We start from the raw sequence: 16,079 nt of genomic DNA, 5'->3' as shown, positions 1-16,079 counted from the left end.
GGGAGGAAGGCAACTGTAGCCCAGTGGGAGGCTGAGATGGAGCAAGAAGGCAGGGCCCAGAGCAGGCCTCCAGGCTGGAGCTCCCAGTGCTGGGCAGTGAGTGTTCCAAATGGGGTGCTGTGGCTGGGCTGTGGAGCTGGGCAGCCTGAGTTCAAATCCCGGCTCTGCAGCCACAGATGTATGACCCCTCACATATCATTTAACCTCTCTGGGTCTCAGTTGCTTCATCTGGAAAATGGGATAACAGCACCCACCTCAGAGCTCATTGGGCTGTTGGAAGGATTGAGTTAACTTTGTAATGTGCTTAAGGCAGTATTTGGCAAGAATGGAGGTGATGTGAGTGTATCCTGTTATTACAACAGTGTGACTGTGGGCATGTTCGGGTATGTGTACATCCGTGTGATGGGACGTGGGTGCACACAGGGTGTTCACAGTGTGTGGGGGTGAGCCCAGGGACGTGTCTGAGCTGGCTCTCCTAGGAGCCTCCCGGACCCTGCCCTGAAGGCCTCAGCCACCTGGCACCCAGGTGCTCATGGTCTCTGGGGGCTAACCCCCCTGCAGGCGACCTTGGCCAGCTGTGGGGGCCATTCGGAAGTGGAGCTCAGTGTTTCAGGGATTTAATGTTTCCTGTGGAAGTGGACGGGCCTGCCGCCAGGCCTTTGGGGCTGACCTGGGGGCACGAGGGAGGTGGAGGGAGCTGGAATCAATGCCAGCAGAGGGCTCAGGCCGGATGCCCCCTCCTCACTGCCAGCAGTTCCAGAACAGGGCCTGGGCCAGGTGATGGCTCTGCAGGGGCCCCAGGGGCTTTAGGGGAGGGGCTCCCCTAAAGCAGAGATGAGGGACAGGTCACTGTCGGCCCACTGCTGCCCCACCCTCACCCCAACAAGCTAGAGTGCAGCCTGGCCTCTCCTGCCCGCGAGGCCCTCCCTGTCCACACACCAGACTTCTTGCTCTCTCCCCTGCGAGTGCAGAGGGGAACCCCTGCACCCTGCTGTCCTTAGCCATAGGCCCAAAGGACCCCTCCCACACACACTCCCAGAGCCCCCTTAGCTCTGCCCTCCAGGCCCTGTCCTGGTTCTTACCTGGGGCTAAGCTAGGTCCCAGAGTCTCAAGCTTCCCGGGGTCCCATTCAGGGGAGATGCCCTTCCTTCCCTCTTCCCTCTTCCCTCTTCCCACCCCACCCCAAGGCAGCTGGAAAAGACCAGCAGCCCTGGTCCCAGGGGCTACCTGGTGGGAGGTGGGGTATTCCCAGTTCACAGGAGCTGACCAACCCTCAGTCTCCTCTCCAGGGCCCTCAGCCACCGAAACCAACCTCCAGGCTCCAGCTCAACCCTCACCCCAAGTCACCAGAAAACCTGGGGTCTTTCCTGGGGAGACAGAGCCCACTTGGGTGGCGGGGCCCCCCTGAGATGTTTCTCCACCAGGTCAAAGATGAAGCATTCCTCCACCTGTGGCCAGAAGACGGCCCCTAACACGCCTCTGCCTCCTCCCTGCAGCCCCTTCTTCCCTCTTCCCTCCTCGGCGTCTAAGCTCCCCCGATCTGGCTCCTTCACATCAGCCCTCTGTCTCACTATGTCATCCAGGTTGGAGTGCAGTGGCACAATCTTGGCTCACTGCAACCTCTGCCCCCGGGTTCAAGTGATTCTTATGCCTCAGCTCCTGAGTAGCTGGGATTACAGGCGCGCACCACTATGCCCAGCTAATTTTTTGTATTTTTGGTAGAGAAGGGGTTTCACCATGTTGCCCAGGCTGGTCTCGAACTCCTGACCTCAAGTGATCCACCCGTCTCGGCCTCCCAAAATGCCGGGATTACACATGCGGGTCTGTTTTTTTTTTTTTGAGACAGGCTCTTACTATGTTGCCCTGTCTCAGCCTCGTAAGTAGCTGGTATTACTCACCCCCCATGGCCTTTGTCAGCCCTCTTGTTGGGTAAGCACCTGCGTGGTGATTTACAGCCGCTGTCTTATTTTTCCTGTTTATAGAAGAAGAAACTGAGGCACAGAAAGGGAAACTTGCCCACACAGCTAGAAGGTTGGGCTCCCAACCTCGGTGGCTCTGCTTCCTCTGGGACCATGAAAGGGCCTCGCCCTGAACCACTCTGGCTGACTGGTTCAAATGGCCCCCGGTCCACGCTCTTGGGGAGGCAGTGTCTCCCCACATCAGTAGGTCCTCTCCCAGCAGAGGGGCTGCCCTGGTGGCCTCTTGTTGCACAGTGTTCTGAGGCCACTGTCTTTCTGGATGGTTTGGCTGCCCCCAGCGCTGACGGCTCCCTCCATCCAGCGGGCTCTCCCACCTCCTTCGTGAGCTCTCGTTCCTCAGCCCACTCCTCAAATGCCGCTGAGGCCCCGTCTGCCCTCACCTGAGCCCAGAGGAACCTCTCTCTGCCCCAAGCCCTGGCCTCTGAGCAGCCCTTGGCCCTCCGCCCCATCTTAGGCATGTCCCTGCTTTGCTGTGGTAAAGCCCTGCATGCAGCCCGGCCTCTGTGCGCCTCCCAGGGAAGGAAGTTGAGGAAGGAAGGAGGGCTTGGCCGAGTGATTGCCCATGGCCCTGGGCATTCCTGGGGCAGTGGAGGGCACCAGGAGTGGGCAGGCTGGGGCTGGAGCCAGGCTGTCCTCAGAGCCAGCAGAGGCGGAAGGCAGGCAGGCTCCAGTGGGGCCATCCACCAAAGCGCTTAGGATGAGTTGGCCGCTATTTAGGGTGCTGTAATATTCATGAAGGGAAGATTAGATATTTAAATTTATTCAGCAATAAATGCGTCTCAGTGGGAGAGCATTCCTCATGCTAAACAAACAAGCAGGCAGGGGCTAATTAATTATTTACAGGAACATGAGGAGGCCTGTGGCCCGGGGGACCAGGAGGGCAGCTGTGCCCCTGCTGAGGGCAGGGCACCCCAACCTGCAGGCCTGGACCTGCCCCTGGTCTCACTATGCTCCCCCGTTCCCCCTACCATCCCATGGGGCTGGCCTATGGTGTGCCCTCTTTGGGATTTCTCTTCCCAGAATTCCTGGCCACGAGATTGCTGGTGATTTGGGGCAAGTCACTTAACCTCTCTGAGTCTCAGAGCTCTGGCCTCAAGAGAGTGGTGGGGGCTGGGAGGGGGGGCTCATGCCTGTAATCTCAGCACTTTGGGAGGCTGAGGTGGGAGGGTCACTTGAGCTCAGGAGTTTGAGACCAGCCTGGACAACAGAGTGAGACCTCATCTCAAAAAAAAGAAAAAAAAGTGGTGGGGAGCACTGAGATATGCTGGGAGGTGTCAAGGGGAATGGGAGACTGAGGGCCAGGGGGGTTAAGCAACTTGTCCAAGGCCCAACAGTGAGAGGAGGGGCAGAAACTAAGATCTACAGTATTTTATTTCTTTCTTTATTTTTTTGAGATAGGTTTTTGCTCATTGCCCAGGCTGGAGTGCAATGGCATGATCTTGGCTCACTGCAACCTCTGCCTCCTAGGTTCAAGCAATTCTCCTGCCTCAGCCTCCTGAGTAGCTGGGATTACAGGTGCGTGCCATGATGCATGGCTAATTTTTGTATTTTTAGTAGAGATGGGGTTTTGCCATGTTGGTCAGGATGGTCTCGAACTCCTGACCTCATGATCCGCCCACCTTGGCCTCCCAAAGTGCTAGGATTATAGGCGTGAGCCACCGCACCTGACCAAAACCCACATTATTAACCCTCATCTTACGGAAGTAGTGATGGGCTCAGAGAGGGAAAGTCACTTTCCCAGAGCCACACAGCAAAGTGTAAGGCCTTGCCTGGGCAGCTCTCGCCCCTGCTCCCCACCTTCCTAGACTCCTGTGGGCCCCAAGTGTAGGGAGGTAAGCAGGAAGCGGGGCCTGGTTGTGAGGGTGAGTGGGGCCTGGGCTGGCTGGGTCTCCGGCCTGCCCTGTGACTACAGCGTCTGGCCCTGCCTCTCAGGTGCCGAGTCTCATACCTCTCTAGCTCAACCTCACGCCTCTGAAATGAGCTTTCGGGGGCTGTGTGGGGGGATCCCCTTTTTACAGATGGGAGGCTGAGGCTCAGCCACGGACTTCACAGGCAGGGGATTCCTTTGCCCCGTCATGCTCTTGGGGGCCTTGTACCCCAGGGACAGGCCGCACTGCTAGGGTAGAGATGCCCCTGAGAAGGCAGGCAGGAGGGGCTGGGGACAGAGGGCCTTGGGGAGGCAGAGGTGTGAGTTGGGGGTTGGGGGAGGGGTGTGCTTCCCTTCCAGCCCAGGAAAGACCAGGGGTCTGGGCTCCAGGGACCACTCCCACCTGGACAGCTAGGCACAACCTGGAGGGCATTGGCAGCCGAGCCTTGGTGCAGCCCGTGCTGGTTTCCCTTTCCGGAGGAGGGCTACAGAAATACCAGATGCTAAGGCAGAAAGGGGCCAGGCTCCCCGGGAAATTGGGAAACTGAGTCTCTGAGAGGTACCAACTGCATCAAGGGCAGACATCTGACCTGCTGCCCCAGGCTTCAAACACTGCAGAGGGAAGGTTTAGCCACAAAGCCTGGATAAGTGACCCACTCAAGGGTTCTGTACTCTCTTCTCTCCCAGTCCACTCCTCATTCTCTACCTCTGGCTTCTATTCAACTCCCAGGCCAAGACCCTGAGTGACAGCCCATTGCTGAACCATCGTTGCCTCTGCCCACACCCTCCTGGTCACCCATTTAATCAACAAACCCTAGCCAGCCCCGGCTCTGTGCTAGGCTTGGGCTCAGCCCAGTGGGGTGCAGAGCCCATCTTCACCAGGCCCCACCCTCTCGGTGCCAAGGCGGGTGGGTGCCCCAGGGAGAAGATGGATGGACAACAGCTCTGTGATGTGATCTGAAATTCATTACGGGGTGAGATCAGCTCCTTAAATGGGGATTTGAAAACATTAGGGCTTCATTATGTACACAACGGCAGTGCCTCATTCATCATGCAAAAATCACTCCCGTTATTAAAAATCCCTATGGCAGCTGCATGCAGGGGCTTGGTGGCATCGTGCCTGCTGGGGGGCAGAGCAGGAGCTCCACAGCCCTGCCTGGTCAAAGCTGTGGCCATGGGACAGGGGCCCAAGTCCCAGCATCCCTCTTACACAGGGGGCCAGCTGCGGGGTGGGGTGGGAAGTGAGGTTCAGCTCCAGGGACTTAGTGCCTCAGTTTCTTCATCTGCAAAATGAAGATGCTAATGATGCCTCCCATAGGGCTGGGTGAGGGTGTGTGAGATTCTGCAGGGAGAGGTTCAAAGGGCGCTGGTGGCCATGTCATGAGTACTGAGAATGCCTGGCTGCTGTTGGCACCATCATCATCAACTGGGGTCAGGCAGGGGTGGCAGGAACGCCTGGGGGCCTTTCCTTGGGGAAGGGCATGCGCCACCTGTCATAAAACCTCCCATGGCTCCCAAGGATACATGGAAAAAAATCCTCAACTCCAACAAAGCTTTCAAGGACTCTCTGGGACTCCCTGCAGCCTCCCCCTCAGATGAATTCGCTACCTCCCGTGCCCCTCCTACTGGCTCCAAACTCTGCACCATTCAAAAAATGCGGACGAGGGCTGGGGGGCGGCGTGCCACATGCCAGCCCTATGTAAGGGCCAGGAGTCCTGTGGCCGCAGTTCTAGGGACAGGACACAGCTCTACGTTGTGGCGGTGGTGAAAAAGGAGAAGGGGAAAATGGAGCTGGACCAGAGGGAGGAGGGAGGAGCAGGCTGTTCAAAGGATGAGGTGGCCCCTCCCAGGATGTGGCATTTGAGCAGAGCCCTGAGTAATGAGAAAGAACTGGCTTTGGAAGGAGGTGGGATGGAGAGTCCCGGATGAGAGTCAGGTGGGAGGCTCAGGAAGGGCAGAGCCCTGTGGCGGGAACAGGCCAGCAGGTGAGGCTGGGAGGGCGCGCTGCCTCTACAGGACCTCCTGGGCAGTGCGAGGAATCGAGCAATCGGGAATTGGTTGCAGCGCGGTGGGAAGTTTCCAACAGTGGAGGGATGTGTTCTGATTCGGCCTCTGGGCCCTCTTCTGTTCCCTCTTTCTGGCACGCCCTTCCCTTCTATGCTGAAGCACAGCCCCTACCCCTGCCCTTTGCCAGACAGCCCCATGCCAGAGGGTCCTGGCACGCCCACCCTGCACACACAACACCCATGAGACTGGCACAGGGACAGGTGCGGGGACTGCCAAGCCCCTTGGGCTGCCGGCTTCTTCTGAGCTCAGCCCTGCTGGGGAGGGGAGGGCCGCACACAGTCCCGCCTCCAGAGGGCTGAGGCTGGCCACAGGTCACGGAGGTCACGTTATCTGCTCGTGGAGCAAGGCCACGGCTAATCGGAGCGGCCGGAGCTGAGCCTTTTCCTAGCGGCGGCGGGAACCAATCACGGATTAGCAGCGGCCGGGCGATGGGAGATAGCGCCGGAGCAGGGAGCGCTCGCGAGCCGGGCAGGAGTCGAGTGCTGAATATTTAGAGGCCTGGGCGAATCCTCCCGGGCCTGCCCGTCTAGGAACAGAGAGCCAGTCAGAGCCAGACAGGAAGAACGACAGGAGAAGGGAGAGGGAGCCAGAGAGAGGCAAAGTGTGGAGGGAGAAATGGAGAAAACGAGGGAGAGAGGGAAGTGGCAAGAGAAAGACCTGATGGAGAGAGGCAGGGTTGCAGGGGAGAGTGCTTGGCTGGCCCCCACGGTCCCAGCATGTGTGTGAGGAGGGACGGCCCTGGGTGGCGGCTTCTGAGCAGGTGAGGGAGTCTGCGGTGGGGCCTGGGGAGAGGTGAGAGGTGTGCTCCACGCACACACACGCGCCCAGGGTTGGGGTGCGGGCACGGGACAGGGAGTGTTGTCCACATGGCAGGCCTTCACTAAACAGAGCAGTGGAGGGGGTGTTGGAGGGGCTGCCCTGACATGGGAAGGCGAAACTAGGTGGGAGGGTTTCGACAGGAGGGCGGAGGAGCACTCGGGCCCGGGAGCAGCATGTGCAAATGCCCAGTGCCACGGGAAGACAGCCAGGGAAGCCCAGCCACCCTAGCTTCTCTTGGGCGGGAAGGAGCTGGGCCCGGGTGTAGGGGACACACACACACGGGCTTGCCCTGCGGGCACAGGGTGCAGGGGTGCTCAGGGCCGACGGCATGGGGGCAGGGGCAGCTGCACCTACACAGGCAGGCCCACTCCTGCAGTTTGGGTGGGGTTGCTGACCTCAGGAAGGCCCCAGACAGAATGTGGGGAGGGTGGGGATGCAGTTCCATCCTGTCCTGCCCGCCTGCCGGGGATCTGCCTGACTCCCTCTCACCCACCCCAGGAGCTGACCCTTTGGGGCGCTGGCCAGGCTGGAGTAGAGATGGCGGCCACGCAGCCAGAGGAAGGCGGCCCTGAATTAATCTGTCACTAAAGCTTGGCCGTGGCAGGCGCAGTCATGATTTAGATGAATAATTGAAACGCTCCGATACATTTATTATCCCTTTAGTGCAAAAGTGGCAGAGAAAGACGAGGGGTAATTGAAAAAGAGCGCACAAATCTCCCCGAGAAAGCGGGCTCCTTATCGCCGAGTAAACATTTCAGTCCTAATAAACAGGAGAGACACGCATCAGGGCCCTGTCGATTCCCATCCTGATTTAGGACCTGCCTCCCTTCTTACCATACAATAGAAGAGTGTTTTAAAAAATGTTTTTATTGAGCCAGTAAAAGCTTTCCAGGAGGGAGGTGGGAGGAGGTGGCAGTCAACAGGCCAAAGGGTCTGTCGGGAAGGCTGGTGGCTGCCCCAAGCCCATCAGGCCTCCCTGAAGCTGACACAGGCCCTCTCCCTGGGGGCCCTCCATCCTGCTCTACCTGCAGAACTCCTATTTAGCCTTCGGGACCCAAGTCAAATGCTCCCTCTGCTGGGAAGCCTCCTACCAAACTGGGTCTCCCTGAAGGCTGAGTCCCAGCATTTGGCATAGCCCCCTTAACTCAGAGACAGCCCCAGGGAGGAATGGGCAGTAGGGGAGTAGGGGGACTTCCCCGGGACTCACTGCATTGCCAGCACCATCTAGTTCGGCACCAGGGCCTCGTGGGTGGGGGTTCAGGCCCAGAGTGAGGCAGGCACGGTATTCCTGTGCCCTCCAGGTTAAGTCCCTTTAGCCCCAGCAGCCCCTGGGCCTTTCACTGCACTGGGGGTGCCCGGGAGACTCCCGTCTCTGCTCCCCTAAGACTGCAGCCCTCTCTTGCTATGAATCACCGCACATTTGCTGTAAAAACAGTGGGCTTGGACCCCAAAGCCCTGCAGGCCAGGCCCAGTCCCATCTTCTGAGCCCCAGTTGTGCCTGCCCCTCCTGGCAGGAACTCCACGCCACCACCCACACCAGGGTGTTTGCTGAGGTATGGGCTGGGGTGTTGGCTGAGGTGTTGGTTGGGGTGTTAGCTGGGGTGTTGACTGGGGTGTTGCCCAGGGTGTTGGCTGGGGTATTGGCTGGGGTGTTGGCTGGGGTGTTGGTTGGGGTGTTGGCTGGGGTGTTGCACAGGGTGTTGGCTGGGGTGTTGGTTGGGGTGTTGGCTGGTGTGTTGGCTGGCGTGTTGGCTGGAGTGTTGGTTGGCATGTTGGTTGGGGTATTGCCTGGCATGTTGGTTGGGGTGTTGGCTGGCATGTTGGTTGGGGTATTGCCTGGCATGTTGGTTGGGGTGTTGCCTGGCATGTTGCTGGGGTGTTGGCTGGCGTGTTGGTTGGTGTGTTGGCTGGGGTGTTGGTTGGCGTGTTGGCTGGCATGTTGGTTGGGGTGTTGGCTGGTGTGTTGGTTGGGGTGTTGGCTGGCGTGTTGGTTGGGGTGTTGGCTGGGGTGTTGGTTGGGGTGTTGGTTGGAGTATTGGTTGGGGTATTGCCTGGTGTGTTGGGGTGTTGGCTGGTGTGTTGGTTGGCATGTTGGCTGGAGTGTTGGTTGGGGTGTTGGTTGGAGTATTGGTTGGCATGTTGGTTGGGGTGTTGGTTGGAGTATTGGTTGGCATGTTGGTTGGGGTGTTGGTTGGGGTGTTGGTTGGAGTATTGGTTGGCATGTTGGTTGGGGTGTTGGTTGGAGTATTGGTTGGCATGTTGGTTGGGGTGTTGGCTGGCATGTTGGCTGGGGTGTTGGTTGGCGTGTTGGTTGGGGTGTTGGTTGGGGTATTGCCTGGTGTGTTGGGGTGTTGGCTGGTGTGTTGGTTGGCATGTTGGCTGGGGTGTTGGTTGGGGTGTTGGTTGGAGTATTGGTTGGCATGTTGGTTGGGGTGTTGGGGTGTTGGCTGGCATGTTGGTTGGGGTGTTGGCTGGTGTGTTGGTTGGCATATTGCCTGGTGTGTTGGGGTGTTGGCTGGTGTGTTGGTTGGCATATTGGCTGGTGTGTTGGGGTGTTGGCTGGTGTGTTGGTTGGCGTATTGGCTGGTGTGTTGGTTGGGGTGTTGGCTGGCATGTTGGTTGGGGTGTTGGCTGGCATGTTGGTTGGGGTGTTGGCTAGGATGCTGGTTGGGGTGTTGGCTAGAATGCTGGTTGGGGTATTGGCCAGGGTGTTGCCTACTGCCCCTCTCCATTGAGGGACTGGCAGGCTGGCAGTCCCCCCCAGGGTGAGGGGATGGGATGAGGGTGCCAGACTGACAGCTGTGTCCCCGGTTCCCAGGGCACACAAAAGGTGCCACTCACTGCACCACAGATGTTAATTATTTACTTCAGAGCAGGAAGCTCTTCTAGGGGCTCAGAATCTCCCATAATCCTGCCCTCAGGGAGAGTCCGGAATGGCCACCGGAATGGTGGGGAAGCAGGCAACGAAGAACAAACACAAAACACAAGCAGGGAACCAGGGCTGTGGGACGAAGACACAGAGCAGTGGTGTGTGTCAGGGTTCTGGGCAGAGTGGCCGGGGCAGGCAGGACGGCCCTTGTGCTTGTTCGAACAATGGGTGGGTGGTCATGGGACGGGCGTGGGTAGAGGCCTGAACTCATGTAGGAGGGATGTCCAGGGACTCCAGGAGAAGATGGGTGTGTCTGGGCAGAGTCAGGTGGGGTCTAACTTGGGCAGGATGAACTCAAAGGATGGTGGGAGGAGCAGGAGTACAGGGGAGGGCAGAGCACCTCCGGGGCCAGGCTGGGCTCCATTCCAGCCCCAGGCTTGTCCCTACCACAGCCCCCTCCCCGCCACCTCCACTGTGTTCCAATCACATTAGCAGAGTGACAGGCCCAGCAAGCACTAGTGGCGGCTCCATAAATCTCAGCCCGTGTTAAAAGGCTGGACTCTGGGCCCACTTCCTCCAGGGGCACCCGCCCCGTCCATCTCTGCATCAGTCGGGTTGTGTGAGAGGCCTGTGCCAGCTGCTCCTCACCTCTAAATGCTGGAAGGGGAACCAGAGAGGCTTCCACTGTGCCCCTGAGTGGCCACAGCAGGGCCCCTCCACTTCCTAGAGTGAGGTTACTGGCCATCTGTGAGCCACTCCTGATTTGCCAAAACATCTGTGGTTTCCACTGGTTGCCCTTGGGTAAGGCCACTGCTTAATGCATAGAGTCCCTCGGATTGCAGTGGAGGTGCCACCTCCTTCTAGAAGCCTTCCTGATGCCCAAGCAGGGACAGGCACTCCTCATCAAGCTCCTATGGTGCCACTCCTACCCCACGCCCACACCACAGATCACCCACCTTTACCTGTAGTTCATTCATTCAATAAACTTTTTTTTTTTTTTTTTTTTTTTTGAGACAGGGTCTTGCTCTGTCACCCAAGCTGGAGTGCAGTAGTGCGATCTTGGCTCACTGTAGCCTCTGCCTATGGAGTTCAAGCAGTTCTCCTGCCTCAGCCTCCTGAGTATCTGGGATTACAGGTGTGTACCACCATGCCCAGCTAATTTTTGTATTTTTAGTAGAAAAAGCTAATTTTTGTATTTTAGGGTTTTACCATGTTGGCCAGGCTGGTCTTGAACTCCTGACCTCGTGATCTGCCCACCTCAGCCTCCCAAAGAACTGGAATTACAGGCGTGAGCCACCACTCCCAGCCTTAATTTTTATATTTTTAGTAAAGACAGGGTTTCACCATCTTGGCCAGGCTGGTCTCTAACTCCTGACCTGAGGTGATCCACCTGCCTCGGCCTCCCAAACTGCTGGGATTACAGGTATGAGCCACCATGCCTGGCCCCTTGTTCCTTGTTTTTTGAGACAGGGTCTAACGCTGTCACCCTGGCTGGAGTGCCATGGCACAATCACGGCTCACTGAAGCCTTAACCACCCGGGCTCAAGTGATCCTCCTACCTCAGCCTCTACCATAGTTGGTTGATTTCTTTTTTTTTTTTTTTTTTGTAGAGATGGGGTCTTACTATGTTCCCCAGGCTGCTCCCAAGTTCCTGGGCTCAAGCAATCCTCCTGCCTTGGCCTCCCAAAGTGTTGGGATTACAGGCTGGGATTACAAACATTTATTGAGCACTTGTAAGTGCCAGCCCCGGTTCTGGGTGCAGGAGATAGTCTTTCATTTTCAGGGGGTAGAAGACAAGGAACACCATATATAAGTAAATCATACAGCACGTTAGAAGGAGACAGGTGCTCAGAAAAATTAAAACCAGAGCAGGGCGGGGACCGAGGGAGTGCCAGTATGGGGCAGGGGAGGCAGCCGCAATTTCAGCTAGGGGCCAGGGTGGGCCCTCTAGAGAGACGACATTCAAGCGAAGCCCTGTCAGAGTGAACGGAGCAGCCGCGTGGACAACTGGAGGAAGGGCACTGCAGGCAGAAGGAACTGCCAGGGCAAAGGCCTGGAGGCAGGAGTGGGCGGGGCCTGTCCAGGGAGGCCAGGGTGGCCGGAGCAAAGTGGGGAGCGTGGCAGGGTGGAGGTGACTGTCAGAGGTGACTGGGGACCTGACGAACCATGCTAAGGAACTTGGCCCAGGCCCTGAGTGAGATGAGAACCCTGGCAGGGTTGTGGCTGAAGAGACTTGATGAGCTGGTGTGGGACTGAAAGGCCCACCCGCTTTGTGATCCTTTATCTTCCTGAACTGAAGAGCTAACGACCTCGCTCCTCACAGGCTCTCTGGCCTCCTGGGCCATCTTGCGTCTCTGCACCTCTTGGCTGGGCTCCAGCCATTCCTGTGTCAGAGCCTCCCTAAATTCCCCTCCCTCTCCTCCACTTCCAGGCCTTTGCCTGCGCCGTTCCCAATGCCCGGGACACCCTTCCCAGCACTCTTCACTGGGCTCACGCCTATGCATCCCTCAGATTGCAGTAGAGGCACCACCTCCTTCTAGAAGCCTTCCTGATGCCCGAGCAGGGACAGGCACTCCTCATCAAGCTCCTACGGTGCCACTCCCACCCCCAAGCCCACACCACAGATCACCCTGTGTCTTGGTGGTGCTGTCATCTGCACTGGGAGCTCACGGGACAGAGGCCAGGCCCATCTGTGCCCGGCAGTACCTGTCCCGGCACCCAGCTCAGGGCCCGGCACACAAGGGTAATGAATGAACAGAGGAAGGGCAGGGTGCTGTGGGTGGGACACGCAGGTGTCAGGTCTGCAAAGTGTCCTCCAAAAGGACAGGTTTCGGAAGAGGGTCCTAGGTGGCCTGTTTTCAGGACCACAGTCCCCAGCAAAGCCCCTTATTCTGTGAGGCCTCCAGGGAGCTGTGACCTCCATGGGGACAGCTAGAGGAGAATGGGGAGGAGGGAAAACATTTCAGCCACAAACAGACCCCCATTCTGCATCCTGGCTGGTCACCGACAGCTCTTAACGCTGCTCTTATTTATTCCTGACCTTCATGCCCCTTTTATTTTTCCCCCTTTTAAAACCTGGCCTGGGCCCCGCCACCACTGCCGTAAACACGGCCCCCGGGATTTATCCGACGGCGCATTAACCCCTGGCCCCCGGCTCACCAATCATCCTGCTGCCTGTGCAGACAGCGGGCAGCCCGGCCAGCTGGGGGGCTGAGGGACTGGGCTAAGGAGCTGATGTGGTCTGCTCTGGGTGGGCTGGCCATGAGGCAGGTGCTGGGGGTACAGGGACACCCCTGCTTGGTACCTGTGACCTGGCCTGTATCGCTTGCGGCCAGGTCCACCCTGACCTCTGACCTCCTGCTTGCCTGCCTGGCCCCGCCAGAACCCCTGCTCCGTTGTGGTCGTTAACAATGGCAAACACAGAGACGTCCCAGGGCTGAGAGCTGACAGGTCTCTCCCTGTCCTGGCTGCAGAGCCTGAGGTCCAACGGCAGGGCAGAGATGATAATTTTGCCCTCACAGGTGGGGAAACTGAGGCCAAGAGGGACAGAGCTGCCCAAGGTCACAGGGAGATCAAGGTCAGGGCTGGGTTTTTCCCACCACACCTGTGGCCCCCGCCCAGTTACAGAGCAGAAGGCCTGCCTTCAGAGGGGTGGGGAGCTGGCCCGGGTTGCCTGGTGGTGAGGGTGCCAGGCCTGCCATCCAGGTCTCCAGCTCTGGGGAGGAAGGCACTCTGTGAGGACAGCGGGGAAGGTGGATGGCAATGAGCTGGGCGCCGGGGCTGAGGGGCAGGGGAGGAACAGACTCGGCAGGGGAGATGCCACACCGCACCCCCACCCCCACCAAGACAGAAGGTCCACTCACCGCCACCGCCTCCAAGCAGGGAGCTGTTGGCTGCAAGAGAGAGAGACAAAGGCAGATCAGTGGGGAAGGGGCTGCGATGGGAGTATCAGCCTTGAGGGGAGGGTGAGGTTAAGATGGGAGTGGGCTGCCAGCTGGGTCTTCAGACTCGAGCCCTCTGAGGTGGTGGTAGATGATGGTGGAGAGGGAGGAGGTTCCTCATGGGCCTAGGGTTTGTAGGGTGGTGGGGCTGGGGACACAGGAAAGTTACCAGGGCCTGCCCGCTCACCCAAACGCAAGTGCATGGGTGGTCCAGAGAGGTGGATGGCCCCTGCCATGGCCCTTTCATTCCTTTGCTCTTTTGCCCACAGTATCTCCTAAGGCTGGTCAGCGCCAGGCCTGGTGCAGAGATGTGGGGAGGAAAGGACCTGTCCCCAGGGCTCACAGCTTCCGGCAGGGCACAGCCTGGAAGCCACTAGGAAGCAACTGCACCTTTGCAACCGGGCTAAGCGCTGCCCAGGGCCAGAGCTGGAGGACTGAGAACTCGGGGCAGCGCTGGGGGGCGCAGATGGGGGCGGGGGTGGGAGCAAGGCGCCCAACCGCAAGAGGGGCAAGGCACGCCGGGTAAGGGCCTGGAACACCGCCACTGAAGCCAAAGCCGGATCAACAGCGGGGTGACAGGCCATGTGGCCTCGTGCCTCAGTTTTCCCATGTGGGAGAACAGCCCCACCTCACCAGCTGGTGTGAAGGCCAATGGAGAGGGGTCCTCAGCTCTGAACCCCGCTGCAGGAAGGCCTGGGTCCCCACCCCCTCCTTGGACTAGGGGTGGCGCTGCCAGGCAGAGCTGGACAGACAGCTTTGTGGCTGCCACCTTCCTGCACAGCCCTGTCCGTCTCAGTCTGTCCGGCTGGCTGCCCCCTGCCACCATGCAGATGACACAGGGGCAAAGTGAGGCTGGCAGCCCCTCTCTGCAGGAATGCCAGAGCTGTGCATGCCAACGCTGCCCCCAGCCTGGGCTCCAGCTCCCGCCCCCAGCCTGGGCTCCGGCTCCCGCCCGCAGCCTGCGTCCGTGGTAACTGTCAGAGCTCATCAGGGAAAGCAGCGGGCGAGGCCAGGCAGGTGCTGCCCAGGCCCAGATGCTGCCCAGGTGAGAGGCCAGCTGTGCTTGCCCCTCTGCTGAGGTGTCCTGGCTCCCAGGTGGGGCCTTCAGCTCTGCACACGGCTTTGCTACCCACCCCATCTGCTCAGTCCATTGCAACCCCTTCTGTAGGAAGGATGGGGGGACACAGAGCCAAGCTGGGCCAGCCAGGCTGTGGGCCCAAGATGCCATGAGGATGGCATGGATGCTGCTAAGTGGTGTCGGGCGGCTCCGAGTGGCTGGTCTCCCAGAGCTGACAGCTCTTCGCTTGGGGAATAATTAATTCCACAGCCCGAAAACCCAAGGCTGCAAGTTGCCACGTTACTTGCGAGATTAATACAAGCAGCTAATTAAGATGGAGAGGCGAGGAGCGGCTGGGTGCTCCCAGAGCAGGGGTGGGGGCTGCAGGAAGTAAGGGGGAGGCGAGCTGAGTGGAGCCGGCGAGGCAGTGGGAGCATGAGCCGCAGTCGGAGCCGGAGGGAGAGCAGGGAGCCGGACCACAATGGGGTGCCCAGGCTGGCCCCAGACAGGCTGCAGAGGGGCGGGCCCCCCAGTGACTCTGGGTGGGGCCTGTGCCCACGAATGCACATTTTTTTTCTTTTTTTTTTTTTTTTGAGATGGAGTCTGGCTCTGTGGCCCAGACTGGAGTGCAGTGGCGCCATCTCGGCTCACTGTAACCTCCACCTCCCAGGTTCAAGCGATTCTCCTGCCTCAGCCTCCTGAGTAGCTGGGATGACAGGCACCACACCTGGCTAATTTTTTGTATTTTTGGTAGAGACAGGGTTTCACCAAGTTGGTCAAGCTGGTCTCGAACTCCTGACCTCAAGTGATCCACTCGCCATGGCCTCCCAAAGTGCTGGGATTACAGGTGTGAGCCACTGTGCCTGGGCATGAATGTACATTTCTGCTGACCGAGACTATTTGCTGGGTGTAGACTGCGTGCTGGGCACAGATGGGCCCATTTATTATCATAACAAAGCCACAAGGGAGGTGTGATGGTTCCCATTTTACAGAGAAGGACACTGAGGCTCAGGGAGCTTGAGTCATGGGGTGGCAGCAGCAGAATTGAAACAGAGTCTTTCTGACTCCAAGTCAAGCCACAAAGCCAGCTGACCCTAGGGACACTGCCTGAGGGTCGGTCAGAGGGACTGCCTTTCCCTGGCCAGGGGTGGGGCCTGCCTTCTCAAAACCAGGCAGAGCACCCTGCAAGCCCCAGATGCAGCCTCCACCCACTCCCCACCCCAGCAGGTGCAGCTGCAGAGGCGAGGGCTGGGCGTCTGGGCAGCGCCACCCCAGAGCTAGCGAGGGAGGAGGGGCATCTCAGGTCTCGGTCCAGCTCCAGGCCCCTCGGCCTGGGCAGTCCTGGCAGCGGTTGGCAGCTGCCCTCCTTGGCCCCTCCCCACATTCCCCCATCACCTCTCTCTCTTAATTAACACCGGCCACAAATGAGCTGGCTCCTGCTCAAAGACGGCACCGTGCCAAATAGGTTGGCAATGAGCCT

General features: G+C 58.8%; 1 protein-coding gene across 3 annotated transcripts in view; it reads right to left on the bottom strand.

Annotated features, from left to right (window-relative positions):
- MACROD1 (mono-ADP ribosylhydrolase 1) overlaps positions 1-16,079 on the bottom strand; it is a 169,097-nt gene that overhangs the window by 3,131 nt on the left and 149,887 nt on the right. For 2 of the 3 annotated variants that reach the window (XM_007994459.3, XM_007994462.3), the window contains exon 4: positions 13,465-13,494. The exons of the other annotated variant lie outside the window; for it this stretch is intronic. In XM_007994459.3, coding sequence (XP_007992650.2) covers positions 13,465-13,494 — 30 coding nt within the window. The remainder of the gene's footprint in view (positions 1-13,464; positions 13,495-16,079) is intronic. 3 annotated transcript variants of the gene reach the window in all.

Source organism: Chlorocebus sabaeus, chromosome 1, assembly GCF_047675955.1.
Source record: "Chlorocebus sabaeus isolate Y175 chromosome 1, mChlSab1.0.hap1, whole genome shotgun sequence".
Taxonomy (NCBI): Eukaryota; Metazoa; Chordata; class Mammalia; order Primates; family Cercopithecidae; genus Chlorocebus; species Chlorocebus sabaeus.
This window is presented reverse-complemented; position numbering and strand designations above follow the sequence as displayed.